This window comes from Pecten maximus, chromosome 13 (assembly GCF_902652985.1).
Source record: "Pecten maximus chromosome 13, xPecMax1.1, whole genome shotgun sequence".
NCBI lineage: Eukaryota > Metazoa > Mollusca > Bivalvia > Pectinida > Pectinidae > Pecten > Pecten maximus.
The window spans coordinates 24,841,724-24,857,234 of NC_047027.1; the positions used below are offsets into that span (position 1 = coordinate 24,841,724).

The 15,511-nt window shown below is 36.0% G+C and overlaps 1 protein-coding gene across 1 annotated transcript; it reads right to left on the reverse strand.

Annotated features, from left to right (window-relative positions):
* Nucleotides 1-599: 599 nt before the first annotated feature.
* Nucleotides 600-14,437, reverse strand: LOC117340566 (hemicentin-1-like; the record flags this gene model as incomplete). Its single annotated transcript, XM_033902326.1, is given in 7 exon segments — nucleotides 600-899; nucleotides 1,410-1,685; nucleotides 1,829-2,110; nucleotides 2,597-2,890; nucleotides 3,848-4,159; nucleotides 6,118-6,459; nucleotides 14,346-14,437. Coding segments are annotated over 7 exon segments (1,867 nt in total), but the record flags the coding sequence as incomplete, so codon positions are not given.
* Between the last annotated feature and the right edge of the window lie 1,074 nt (nucleotides 14,438-15,511).

The window sequence follows — 15,511 nt, forward strand, 5'->3', positions numbered from 1 at the left end:
CGATATCAATTAATCTTTTTATTCCTGTTTATTTTTTATCCAATTGATCAATCAATGGTCAAAATACCGGGTAAAACAGAAACCTTGACCTTTGCCTTTATGACTCACCACCTCTGAAAATTATGAAGTTATTTTTTGTTTTGAAATACTTAATTCTTGTGAATCTAAAGTTTTTAGAGACAGGGATGTAAAAATAAAATCCAGATCCATTCATTACAATGATAGTTTCATAACTAAAGGTAAATCAGACTCATTGTTTTAAACAGAAAAGTTATTTATTAGGGCCGATAAGAAATCGGAGAAAACGAACAATTTAAATGACGTCCTACGACATCTTAAGTAAAAAGTCCTTATCAAAGCGAAAATGATGTTTAATTAGAATACCACCATTGGGCCCCGGCAAAATATAAGGACTAATAAATTAGGTACATAGTAATTTTATTAAGTCTCACACTTTGTTTATCACGGGCATTCTTCTCCACTGTAATATGAATACCTGTAATATGTGATATAAAAAGTGAATGCATCACTTTTCATGCATATGTACCTTTAACATTCAACACAAAACTGCTGGACTGTAGTATTGTTAACTTATATACCTTTAACATTTAACACAGAACTGTTGGATTGTAGAGTCTGTCCTTGTCTGTCCGCTATACCGTTGCTAACACTACATGTATACGTCCCTGTGTCGTACAGGGAAACCTCTTCTAATATTATTTTGTCCGGTGTGGTTGTTTCATATGTGAATTGGTCAGCAATGAGGGTCTGGCCAATGGTCTGTGTCCAGGACTGACTTGTCAGCGTGTTTGGTTCTCCTACAGTCCGACAAATCAACCGGATATCCGTGTCTCCCTCTTCTACATTAGGGGGCGCCACAACCACTATATCCGGAGGATCTGGCAAATATGTAAAAGGACCAGATGATGTTATCTCCCAATTGTGATAAAACAAATACCGGACCTGCGGACAAACAGTCTTTTTTCTGTTAATACCCGCAACGAAAATTGTCGGCTTAAAGCAGATCTTATTAAGTTCAAACTCAAATGTAATCCCAATTTCTCACAATGATTGACAAATACGAGGGGCGCCAATGACAAAACACTAACTTTAGTAGGTGAGATGAAACTTAGCAAAAAGTGGAGTCATGTGATTGGTAGATTCATAAAAATCCCTCGGAACAATGAATTATCAGTACTTCTAAGTGATCAAAGAAAAACTGAAAATGTTTACATAAGGTATATATTATATGCTGTAAGGATGTGACCTTCTTTCAAGAGCTCGTGACAAATCAAATCTTAAATTGAACATTTAACATGTCTATTCACTTTTTACAGCATTACTGATTGTACTGCTTTTTGTACATGGACTTTTAGAGTCTCATAATACATAGTACATGACAATCTTACATTGAACTAGTAAATAAACGATTCTCTTTGTGATTAGTTGTCTCCCCTGCACAGATGATACTCCATCCGCCCGACAGGTGTAGTTATCTGTCGTTGACCGATCTATGTCACTCAACGTCAAGGTCACGGAGGTCCCTTGTCCTGTATGTACTGATGTACCTCCACGTAGCCATTCGACTGTTGGTGTGGGGTTTCCTTCTGCGTCACATGTCAGTTGTGCAGTTTGACTTTCAACTACGGTCAGGTGGGTAGGGTTCAAGGTCACCAGCGGTTTATCTGTACTCGGAAATTAAAAACCAAGGCTATTATTGATGTCTTTAATGATTATTAATGTATAAGTACTTGTTAATGTTTTATATTAGAAATACTTTCTTTAGAAATCGGATAGATAACGCTTGGTGTCTTGCAACTAAACTTACATTCCACATTGAGGTATGTGACAGATGACGTCATGTTAGTAAGTTTGACGTCAGTGAAATCATTCCACACACCACAGGAATACCCAGCTCTGTTGTCGGCCTTGTTGAGAGGAGTAAGTGAGATAGATGGCGTTGACTGTCCTGTCTGGAGGCCGTTACGGAACCACTCAATCCTGGCATGAGCTGGGAAACCCTCAGTGTAGCTACAAGTTAGTGTCCCGCTCTCTCCCTCCAACCATGGATGTGTCGGTGTCAGGGTAATGACCGGGACACTTGGAGGGTCTTATTATGAAACAACAGTTTATATCAATGGTGTATATTTATGATGTATACTGTAACCGTATATTTCTGAACATTAAAACTTTAGCGTTTCACCACTTTTATCATATAAATGAATTGTGTTCATTTATAACAACATAACTGGTAAATAAAAAGTTTTGCATTTTTTTCTTCTTGACCAATCAAAACACTGCTTACAAACGACAATGGGAAAATTCAAAGCTACCCCGGCGTATGATGAAATCATTAGAATTTTTACGCAATAAATATCAAAATGTTAGCCCCACTGTTAGATATCCTTGATTTATTTTAATGGAATAACCATTTAAACTTCACCACTTGAATACGCCTACCAACACATTTTAAAACAGCACTACTACCGTATTAGGTAGGTGTACTTACAGTGTGCAGTAAATATGACCTGTGTCTTAGGTAGGTATACATACAATGTACAGTAAATACGACCTCTGTCAGAGTAGGTATACTTACAGTGTACAGTAAATGTGACCTGTGACCTGTCCTGAGCCTGAGGTCGTGGATGTGTAGACACACAGACACACGTCCCCTGGTTGTATCCTTTCGTGACAGTTACTGTGATGGTAGACACCGATTCTGTAACAGTGCTGCCATCTATGGCGGGGATTCCCCCACACAATCCTGTCCAGGTCAGGGTAGACCGAGGGTTCCCACCCTGCTGCCGGCAACTGAGCGATAATGTCTCGTTCACATACAAGATGGAGGTGTTTATATACCCGGATATAACTGGCGGTCCATCTGGTGACCCTGTGGTAGTAGATTTTTTTCACAGAAAACTAGTAGCTTTGGTAACTGCTTAATGTAAGTTTTACACATGTATGATTTCTGATTGATCAGATATATCAAAATAAAAAGCTTCCATTTATTTGTAATCAAACCATCGCGTTGAAATATCGTATTTCGATGTCAGAAGAAAATATTGCATTCCTTCCCTGCAACATGATTCTTTATTTCATATGTAGATAGAATTTTAAGTGTTAAAATGATTGGAGTTAGCAAGTAATTTTCCTTGTATTAATAAAAAATAAAATGTTATACAGATTCAATCATTACCTTCATTAGTATTACTAACCGAGATTATTTTCTTGTTTTATAAGCCTTGTTTTGGTCTGAACTGTGTGGTCCCAATATTGGTAAATCATGCACCTATATAGTTTACTACCCGTTAGGATATCAAAAGCAATATTGGAAAAGTCGCTACTTCCGACTATGTGCTTTACCTAATTGTGACAAACCACTGGCAATGAAAGGTTTGAAGAAGTAGCATACTGAACTCGTGTATAGTTGCAGCGTCTTAACTGAGCCTACCCAATTCTCATATAATATCGGTGAATAATGAAATTTCAAAAGCAGACAAAAGCAACTGATTACTACTCAGTTATGTCTATGTTAAATTGCCTTTTCACATTATCATAATGTATGAGTAGGATGCCGTCTGCTGACGTTATGAACAATTTACATTACCTCTCATTTCGGTTTTTGATAATTTTCTGGATTGCTTTTAGTTATTGATTTAGTACATGCATTACAGATCGATGTGATCCTTTATGTAACTCGTGGTTATCAATGCCCTGAAATCTAACAATGTTTACAGTATATCAAAATAAAATGACATATATAGCTCATTCGGCTCATATGATCCATTGATGATATGAGATTAACCTATCCAGTAATATTTAAACACAATAAGAAAAACATACTTACATTGAACAACAAACGTTTTAACACCAGACTGGACAGGGGTCATTCCGTCCACGTTACTAGCCCTACACTGGATAGTGACTTGACTGTCCCCTTTAGCCCCGGTCAGTGTAATAGAACTAGTGGTCACAAAATTGCCCCCGTCACTACTAACACTTCCGGTCTGAGTTGTGACGTTAACACCATCTTTGTACCAGTCTATTCGGGCAGGAGGGCGACAACTTCCGGTCACACACGTGTACACATGACTGCCCCCTGGTGTCACTGTCACTGTGTCACTGACAGGGGTTGTGAAGTTAACGCTTGGTACGGGTACTAAACAGAGAGTAATCAGTAATTACATATATCACCTCTATCTCCTCAAACCTCGCAAATCAATGTCACAGTGTAGGAGCTAGAGACTAAGATGTACTCGCACAAGTTTAAACAAAGTTCATTATTTAAGTTTTGACAAACGAAAGTATAAATCCTCGACAGGTAAAATTCATGAGATAATCATCACAGAAAGCATATGTATGAATTTCAACAATAAATAACACTGCCAAAAACTGTCTTTTATATACTTACTTGAAAATAACTTATAGCAACATATGCTAGCAATAGTGACTTATGTTATGACGTCATAATTGTACTTGTAACGATGACGGAATGCCGACAAAATGATTGTTGAATATCAAGGATAACGCTGTCTTTGCATAATTACGTAAAATATTTTACAGAAGAGTATTTTCATTCACCAGAACCGACACATTATCATGTTTATCAGCCTGATCACTTTGGGAATACGCTTCTGACGTCATACGCGCATGACGTCACGTTGTTGTGCATTGTATCAGTCTATTGTCTAGTAAATAAAAAAAATGTATAGAAAATATGTGTATTCTGTCTACATAATATTGAACACATCAAACTTACACAGTTAATAAAAAAATACATGAAAACTTGGGTTACACCAGTGTCTCTATTTCATATCTTGTCCATGAATAATACGGATGTGAATATTTGGTCTCCCTTTTTTCGAAATTTCGGATGAAATACGGAAAATGATGCGGGAAAATATTCCAAACACGGAAAAATACGAGATGAGAGTATGTCAAATACAAATGGAGACAAAATGCGGAGAAATACCAATAATATTATACAGAGAAATGCTAGAAAATGCCGGAAATACACAATGGAAATCGTATAATAAATAAAGTATTCTTATACAGCCGGTGAGGCTTTTCCGTTGACAAAAGTGTATTTCAGGAACAGTCAGAGAAGCTCTCTACATGAAACTTGTTTAACACAAAATTCTGTATGAAGATATTTATCTACTGAAATAATTTTCCTTAATATATAAAATGAAACATATGATTCATCCTATTATTTTGCCCATTCAAAACCAGAGTGATGGTATAATGCTTAGATGAAAAAAGCATTGCTCTTTATATAAAAACTTTGCACATGAATGCATTCACAGAACAAATGCAACTTATTTAATTACGATACAATTAATCAGAAATCACTAAAATACCATATTAGATACTTTAAAACAGATGGTTGATCTACTTCAGTGGAATTGTGTAAACAAATGAAACCCAAATTAAATTCACACTTGCGCAGTGTTGCAATATAGCTTATCATTCTCGTGTGCATAACATTTGTTGTCATAAATACCTGATAAAAACATGATTAGCTAGTATCATTGCTTCTCAAAGATGAAATGCAATATATAATATAATACAAAATATAGATAAGGGTAAATGACAACAGTATCTGGACTAAATGGACTTGTTGGTATCATGTCCTGCCTTTCTCGATATTTTTCCGTGGCTTATTTTTCAGTAAGTTCTAGCTCCGTTCTTTTTCCGCTTTCTTTCTGTTGTTTTTCATATACTTTTTGTCTCAAAATGCTAAATTTATTTTCCGTATTTTATATTTTTTTTTCTCATCAGAAACGAGATGAGAAATGCGGACATCGCCAGTAATTTAGTTGTGGTGTGAACATGTTTTAATAAAGTGTATACAACATATATTTAGGTTATTAGAATGAGAAAAACTTGAAAAAAAAGTTTCATTTCTAGTCTGGACCACACTGGTAAGCAATGTTCCTTTCTTTCTGGTTTGATTGTATCGTTTCTGTTGCTATATTTTGCAATTTATATCTTGTTTGTTATACGTCTATACACATTCACCTCTCTCTCAGTAGCTATTGGGTCAGTGCTTTTATAATGATTTTATACTGATTTACTACCACAATGTGATTCGTTGTATAATAAACCACAACTTGCCTACAACAGACACCTGTGTAGACACTGGTCCTATCAGTGTGAAGTCGGACAGGTAGAAACTACAGCTGTATGTATCACCGTGTACAGGGTTGAGGATTCCCAGTCTGACTTCATTAGAGGCCAGGTTACAGTCTATACGGTAGTTCTCAGGTGATAATGTAGAACATGGAGGTGTAGTTGTAGGAATGGCTGTGGCAGTAGTACCACCGTCCTTATCACTCCACTGTAACTGTCCTAGTGTCCCTCCGTCCAGGTCATACGTACAGGTCAGCCACAATACTGCTCCCTCTGTTACTGTGGCAATGGGCGACGGCTGGACGTCAACACTTGGGACTGCCGATACTACAAAACATGAAGCCCTCAATGCTGGACATGAGTGTGCGTATATAATGTTATTTTTGAAAGTCTGAAGCAATTTGGGTAAAATGTTGTAATCATGAAATAATGAAGCACATTGACGTTATTGATAAAAATGACTGTTCTAAACAGCCATCGTTTTCACTTCTTATCAACTGTCTCAGTCAACTGGAAAAAGTGTTCTCCGAAACAAAAGTCGGGTTATGTAAACAATGTCAGTAAAACAGGTCAGTACAATAAGGCCATATTATGATACAGAGTACAAAGATACACGTTACGCTCTGAGCTTTCATAATGTGAACAGTTTGTTATATAATATTATTTTTGAAATAGAAAACCATTCGCCATGTTTCAATTATGCAATCGTCATTTTCATATTCAATGGTGGAAAAAAGATAAGTAAGACTTACCGATATATCACTTGAAGACCTGTACTACAGCGATTGTTTGAAAAAAGTGATATACGGACGGACCTCAAAACACACAAGTCTACACAGCGTTTATATATAACACACAATGCTATACAACGTTTATATACAACACACAAGTCTACACAGTGTTTATATACAACACACAAGTCAGCAAAGTGTTTATATACAACACACAAGTCTACACAGCGTTTATATACAACACACAAGTCTACACAGCGTTTATATACAACACACAAGTCTACACAGTGTTTATATACACAACACACAAGTCAGCAAAGTGTTTATATACAACACACAAGTCTACACAGCGTTTATATACAACACACAAGTCTACAGCATTTATATACAACACACAAGTCTACAGCATTTATATACAACACACAAGTCTACACAGTGTTTATATACAACACACAAGTCAGCAAAGTGTTTATATACAACACACAAGTCTACACAGCGTTCATATAAAACACACAAGTCTACAGCATTTATATACAACACACACATGTACACAACGTTTATATACAACATACAAGTCGTCTACACAGTGTTTATATACAGCACACAAGTCTACACAAAGTTTATATACAACACACAGGTCTACACAGCGTTTATATACAACACACAAGTCTACACAGCGTTTATATACAACACACAAGTCTACACAACGTTTATATACAACAGACAAGTCTACACAGCGTTTATATACAACATACAAGTCTACACAGCGTTATATACAACACACAAGTCTACAAAAAGTTATATACAACACACAAGTCTACACAGCGTTTATATACAACACACAAGTCTACACAAAGTTGTATACAACACACAAGTCTACACAGTGTTTATATACAACACACAAGTCTACACAAAGTTGTATACAACATACAAGTCTACACAGCCTGTATATACAACCCACAGGTCTACACAGCGTTTATATACAACACACAGGTCTACACAGCGTTTATATACAACACACAAGTCTACACAGCGTTTATATACAACACACAGGTCTACACAGCGTTTATATACAACACACAAGTCTACAGCATTTATATACAACACACAAGTCTACACAGCGTTTATATACAACACAAGTCTACACAGCGTTATATACAACACACAAGTCTACACAGCCTGTATATACAACACACAGGTCTACACAGCGTTTATATACAACACACACGTCTACACAGCGTTTATATACAACACACATGTCTACACAGCGTTTATATACAACACACAAGTCTACAGCATTTATATACAACACATAAGTCTACACAGCGTTTATATACAACACAAGTCTACATAGCGTTATATACAACACACAAGTCTACACAGCCTGTATATACAACACACAGGTCTACACAGCGTTTATATACAACACACACGTCTACACAGCATTTATATACAACACACATGTCTACACAGCGTTTATATACAACACACAAGCCTACACAGCATTTATATACAACACACAAGTCAACACAGCGTTTATATACAACACACAAGTCAACACAGCGTTTATATACAACACACAAGTCTACACAGCGTTTATATACAACACACCAGTCTACACAGCGTGATATACAACACACAAGTCTACACAGCGTTTATATACAACACACAAGTCTACACAGCGTTTATATACAACACACAAGTCTACACAGCGTTTATATACAACATACATGTCTACACAGCGTTTATATACATCCTACAAGTCTACACAGCGTTTATATACAACACACGTCTACACAGCGTTTATATACAACACACCAGTCTACACAGCGTGATATACAACACACAAGTCTACACAGCGTTTATATACAACACACAAGTCAACACAGCGTTTATATACAACACACAAGTCTACACAGCGTTTATATACAACACACCAGTCTACACAGCGTGATATACAACACACAAGTCTACACAGTGTTTATATACAACACACAAGACTACACAGCGTTTATATACAACACACAAGTCTACACAGCGTTTATATACAACATACATGTCTACACAGCGTTTATATACAACACACAAGTCTACATAGCGTTTATATACAACACACAAGTCTACACAGCGTTTATATACAACACAAGTCTACACAGCGTTTATATACAACACACAAGTCAACACAGGATTTATATACAACACACAAGTCTACACAGTGTTTATATACAACACACATGTCTACACAGCGTTTATATACAACACACCAGTCTACACAGCGTGATATACAACACACATGTCTACACATCGTTTGTATACAACACACAAGTCTACACAGTGTTTATATACAACACACAATTCTACACAGTGTTTATATACAACACACCAGTCTACACAGCGTTTATATACAACACACAAGTCTACACAGCGTTTATATACAACCAAAGCCTACACAGCGTTTATATACAACACACCAGTCTACACAGCGTGATATACAACACACAAGTCTACACAGCGTTTATATACAACACACAAGTCAACACAGCGTTTATATACAACACACAAGTCTACACAGCGTTTATATACAACACACCAGTCTACACAGCGTGATATACAACACACAAGTCTACACAGCGTTTATATACAACACACAAGTCTACACATCGTTTATATACAACACACAAGTCTACACAGCGTTTATATACAACATACATGTCTACACAGCGTTTATATACATCCTACAAGTCTACACAGCGTTTATATACAACACAAGTCTACACAGCGTTTATATACAACACACCAGTCTACACAGCGTGATATACAACACACAAGTCTACACAGCGTTTATATACAACACACAAGTCAACACAGCGTTTATATACAACACACCAGTCTACACAGCGTGATATACAACACACAAGTCTACACAGCGTGATATACAACACACAAGTCTACACAGCGTTATATACAACACAAGTCTACACAGTGTTTATATACAACACACAAGTCTACACAGTGTTTATATACAACACACAAGTCTACACAGCGTTTATATACAACACACAAGTCTACACAGCGTTTATATACAACACCAGTCTACCCAGCGTTTATATACAACATACAAGTCTACACAGCGTTTATATACAACACACAAGTCTACACAGCCTGTATATACAACACACAGGTCTACACAGCGTTTATATACAACACACACGTCTACACAGCCTGTATATACAACACACATGTCTACACAGCGTTTATATACAACACACAAGCCTACACAGCGTTTATATACAACACACAAGTCAACACAGCGTTTATATACAACACAAGTCAACACAGCGTTTATATACAACACACAAGTCTACACAGCGTTTATATACAACACACCAGTCTACACAGCGTGATATACAACACACAAGTCTACACAGCGTTTATATACAACACACAAGTCTACACAGCGTTTATATACAACATACATGTCTACACAGCGTTTATATACATCCTACAAGTCTACACAGCGTTGATATACAACACACCAGTCTACACAGCGTGATATACAACACACAAGTCTACACAGCGTTTATATACAACATACAAGTCAACACAGCGTTTATATACAACACACAAGTCTACACAGCGTTTATATACAACACACTAGTCTACACAGCGTGATATACAACACACAAGTCTACACAGCGTTTATATACAACACACAAGACTACACAGCGTTTATATACAACACACAAGTCTACACAGCGTTTATATACAACATACATGTCTACACAGCGTTTATATACAACACACAAGTCTACATAGCGTTTATATACAACACACGAGTCTACACAGCGTTTATATACAACACAAGTCTACACAGCGTTTATATACAACACACAAGTCAACACAGGATTTATATACAACACACAAGTCTACACAGTGTTTATATACAACACACATGTCTACACAGCGTTTATATACAACACACAAGTCTACACAGCGTTTATATACAATACACATGTCTACACATCGTTTGTATACAACACACAAGTCTACACAGTGTTTATATACAACACACAATTCTACACAGTGTTTATATACAACACACCAGTCTACACAGCGTTTATATACAACACACAAGTCAACACAGCGTTTATATACAACCAAAGCCTACACAGCGTTTATATACAACACACCAGTCTACACAGCGTGATATACAACACACAAGTCTACACAGCGTTTATATACAACACACAAGTCAACACAGCGTTTATATACAACACACAAGTCTACACAGCGTTTATATACAACACACCAGTCTACACAGCGTGATATACAACACACAAGTCTACACAGCGTTTATATACAACACACAAGTCTACACATCGTTTATATACAACACACAAGTCTACACAGCGTTTATATACAACATACATGTCTACACAGCGTTTATATACATCCTACAAGTCTACACAGCGTTTATATACAACACAAGTCTACACAGCGTTTATATACAACACACCAGTCTACACAGCGTTTATATACAACACACAAGTCAACACAGCGTTTATATACAACACACCAGTCTACACAGCGTGATATACAACACACAAGTCTACACAGCGTTATATACAACACAAGTCTACACAGTGTTTATATACAACACACAAGTCTACACAGTGTTTATATACAACACACAAGTCTACACAGCGTTTATATACAACACACAAGTCTACACAGCGTTTATATACAACATACAAGTCTACACAGCGTTTATATACAACACACAAGTCTACACAGCGTTTATACACAACACAAAGGTCTACACAGCGTTTATATACAACACACAAGTCTACACAGCGTTTATATACAACACACAAGTCTACACAGCGTTTATATACAACAGACAAGTCTACACAGCGTTTATATACAACAGACAAGTCTACACAGCGTTTATATAAAACACACAAGTCTCACAGTTGCAAATTGATAGAAACTAAAGTGCAGTCGCGTATAATATATGGAACAGAGCTTTGGACTCATCCAAAACAACATTCACGCCAAGACATCGACCTTGTTCAAAGACATGCCACACGGATGTGCCAAAGTATCGAGAAGATATACCCGACACATGTCACAACATGGGCGATTTGGTTATTGGATATATACAGCGATGTTACTAGACTATGTGTTCGATAGGTTCTGTCCTTCCCGTACGTCGTGGAGGAGCATGTGTAATTGGACTGTAGAAGCACTTTACGAAAAAGAAAATGTGGTAACACAATATAGCATGTTCGGAAATATTACAAACGTATCGCTAATTTCATTCTTCACATGGTCCTAAACCATTATGGTTGATTAATCTGGATTTCCCTTAATATACCTGGAAACTCGTAAATACACTGGAAGTCATTGATTTATAAATCTGTATCTAATTATGAAACTTCCTTGTATAGTTGATGAGATATTATGAACATCTTAAAAAATTTTGTTCATGTCTGTGCAGTTTTGCGCAAGAATCTGTGTAGGTGACCCTGTTTTGGATGAGTAATACTAAACCATTTAATACTCTGAGTTTATAATTACCGTAATTATTCTAAGCTGGAAAGAAAAAGTTAAAAACACATATATGTGCATAGTGTCTGCCTGGGCTGGGGGGGCAGGTGTGTATTCAGCCATGAGTGGATGACTACTGGGTGTAAGCACCTCATGGACATTTTTGTCGGAAACTCTTGGTTTGACTAGGCACCTGCCTCCCATCCATGCAGATAACATTGCAATATCAAACAAATCTATAAATTCTAATCATAATAGTAATGGAAAACCCACTGTTTATATACATAGAGTATTTGAATTTCTTTCCCCTGTACATATACATGTATAACATGTGCGAGTGTGTGTGTGTGTGTGTGTGTGTGTGTGTAATACTATATATTACTCTACATTGTATGCTATTAATACCGGATGTTTTTATTTTGTTAATATTATTATAATACGGAGAGAACTTAAAATAGGCTTAAGCCTGATGTTCAATCCAATTGTTTTTTTTTAAAACAATAAAATTTGTTGAAATAATTATGAAACTAATGCTTGGTTGCATAGAATGTCTAATGACGCAGACTTCACACGATTTTTATTGCTGCATGACGATCTTAAACCTCATTATTTATAGCATTTAACTTTGCGTCATCCAAATTATTTCTTTATAATATTGGATGACTGTTCGGGTAAGTAATGTTCAGCTTTTATGTCACCACTGTGGCCTTTTCTACACAGATTAACTAATGCTATTTTGAAGTGTTCTGTAACGGATAATATCCGTGCTAATCTATGGTGTATCACAGCATCCATTTCAAGTCACTACCTGATTATTCATTAATACATATTTTACTAGGTGGTCCAATGAACCATCAGGTGAATGAATCTGATCATGCAGAATTTAGATTAGAGTCCATATATGCCATAAAACGAATGTTTGATCTGTACACATAATTAATACATGAAGTATCATATATATATATATTTTTATGTACATGGAATATAAGACATATATATTGCTCAACTTATATCTATGATAATTAACTATATGTATATAAGATTATATTGTGAACTCGCACGCACTTTTTTTTGCTTGATATCACTATGTAAATAGTCACTTATTATCTACGTTACATTTATTGTATTTGTATTACCATGCTCGTCTTTGTGGAGGAAATAAAGATGATAATAATAATAATCCAGTGTCCGTCGCTGTTCAAAAGTCGCAATGAATTGTTAGACTTTTAAGTTAATTTCTTAGACGTATTAAATCATGTTAAATTTGACCGTTAGATTAAAACCTTCCTGACTATAAACAGCGTCAATATGAATATCAAAGAGAAAATTAAGTCTGTATGCATGTCTATCTGTCTGACTGTATCTATCTATCTATCTATCTATCTATCTATCTATCTATCTATCTATCTATCTATTGTCTGTCTGTCTGTCCACTTGTTTGTCTGTCTGTCTGTCATATTGTTTGTCTATTTGGTCTGTCTGTTTGTTATCTATCTATCTATCTATCTATCTATCTATCTATCTATCTATCTATCTATCTATCTATCTTTCCTTCTTTCTTCTGGTCACCGTTTCCAAGGAAATACTAGTAGCATACATTTTAATGTGCTTGGATACGAGACTTTGGATGTGTAAACGCATGCAAGTGAGACCGACAATCATTATGTCTTGTATTTGATTTTCTGATTCCCTGGCCTGGCATGCTGCTGATCAAAATGACACTAAACACATATGTTGATATTAAGAAACTACTGTACTACACAGACCAACTACTATGTCCCTTTACTATAGTGTGTACGTCTCAAGGTTTGTGAGTTACATGTATAACCACCTAACTATGGTTGTTGGACAAATGCTAAACGTGACACCGTTGAGTATATACTTGCTGACAACGGCGAGTGGATATACGTCTAATGTTCTTTATGTACTTACCTGTCAGCACAAGATTCAATACCACCGAATATAACAGTACATAGTCCATAATACCCAACATCAGACATAAGGCGATATAAACCACACAAACTATTAACTACATAACTTCCTGGTCTATAAGTAAAATACGAATATATTGTAATATGACCCATTTCGCACCTGTATATATGTACAATTTGTATCCATGTATGTAAATACATTGCGACCCAGGTATTCATATCATCTTACAGACGACTTCCACAATGATCATGTCAGTGTATCGGGCCGACTATCACCGCGCCATTAAAACGTTCTTTCTTTAGTTCTCTTGGGCTATTTATAGCACTGATAACTATAGCCAGCGGTCCAAAAATGTGCTGCTTTGCACCTTGTAAACGGATTTTAAGCCTAACTGTGCATTCATGGCTGTATGTTGTGATGCCAGATTATAGGTATTGTGTAGTTGGTTTGTTGATAACAATCACAATAGTCGATATCAACTGGAATTCTTTTAATTGAAGAAAAAAATAAGTGTTAATGTCTATTTTTAGTAACAACGGTGAAACACAAGCTATAGTACCTCCCACTAGGCGTCATCGTAGGGCCGAGATTCAGTGCAAGTTGTGTATGTTGGTGTTATCTGGACCATTGACAGTATCAAATAATTTTGTCCAGGCAGGGCTTCAACCACTGCTCCCTAAGGAATAGTTTACACTGAAGGGGAAACACACACGTGTGTCTGTGGTCTACAGTGTAGTGAAGGGACAAGTCCTGAATGTGTTTGTGGACAAATACCCCTGTCTTGGTACATACAAATCATCAAATGATCAGATTAAATTGAAGAATTAATGAAAATGATATACATAAAGTTATATGGAGCAAATATACATAATGTATATGTGACATAAAGTTATATATAGCAAATTTATTGTATGTGGTTCACATATAATCAGTATCACACATTACATTATTTAATTCCATACTACGAATATTCCATATAATTTGCATCAGAATAATTTTATCACACTTAGATAATAACATAGTATAATTTGTATTCAATATTTGTATTATAATACGTGTTTACTACAAGTTGTGAGTGAAATATAACAGGAGATATATATACTTTAATTATCATTTAACTCCTAGTATTGACCTCAAGGGAAATATCAGTTAAATGTGTAACAGAT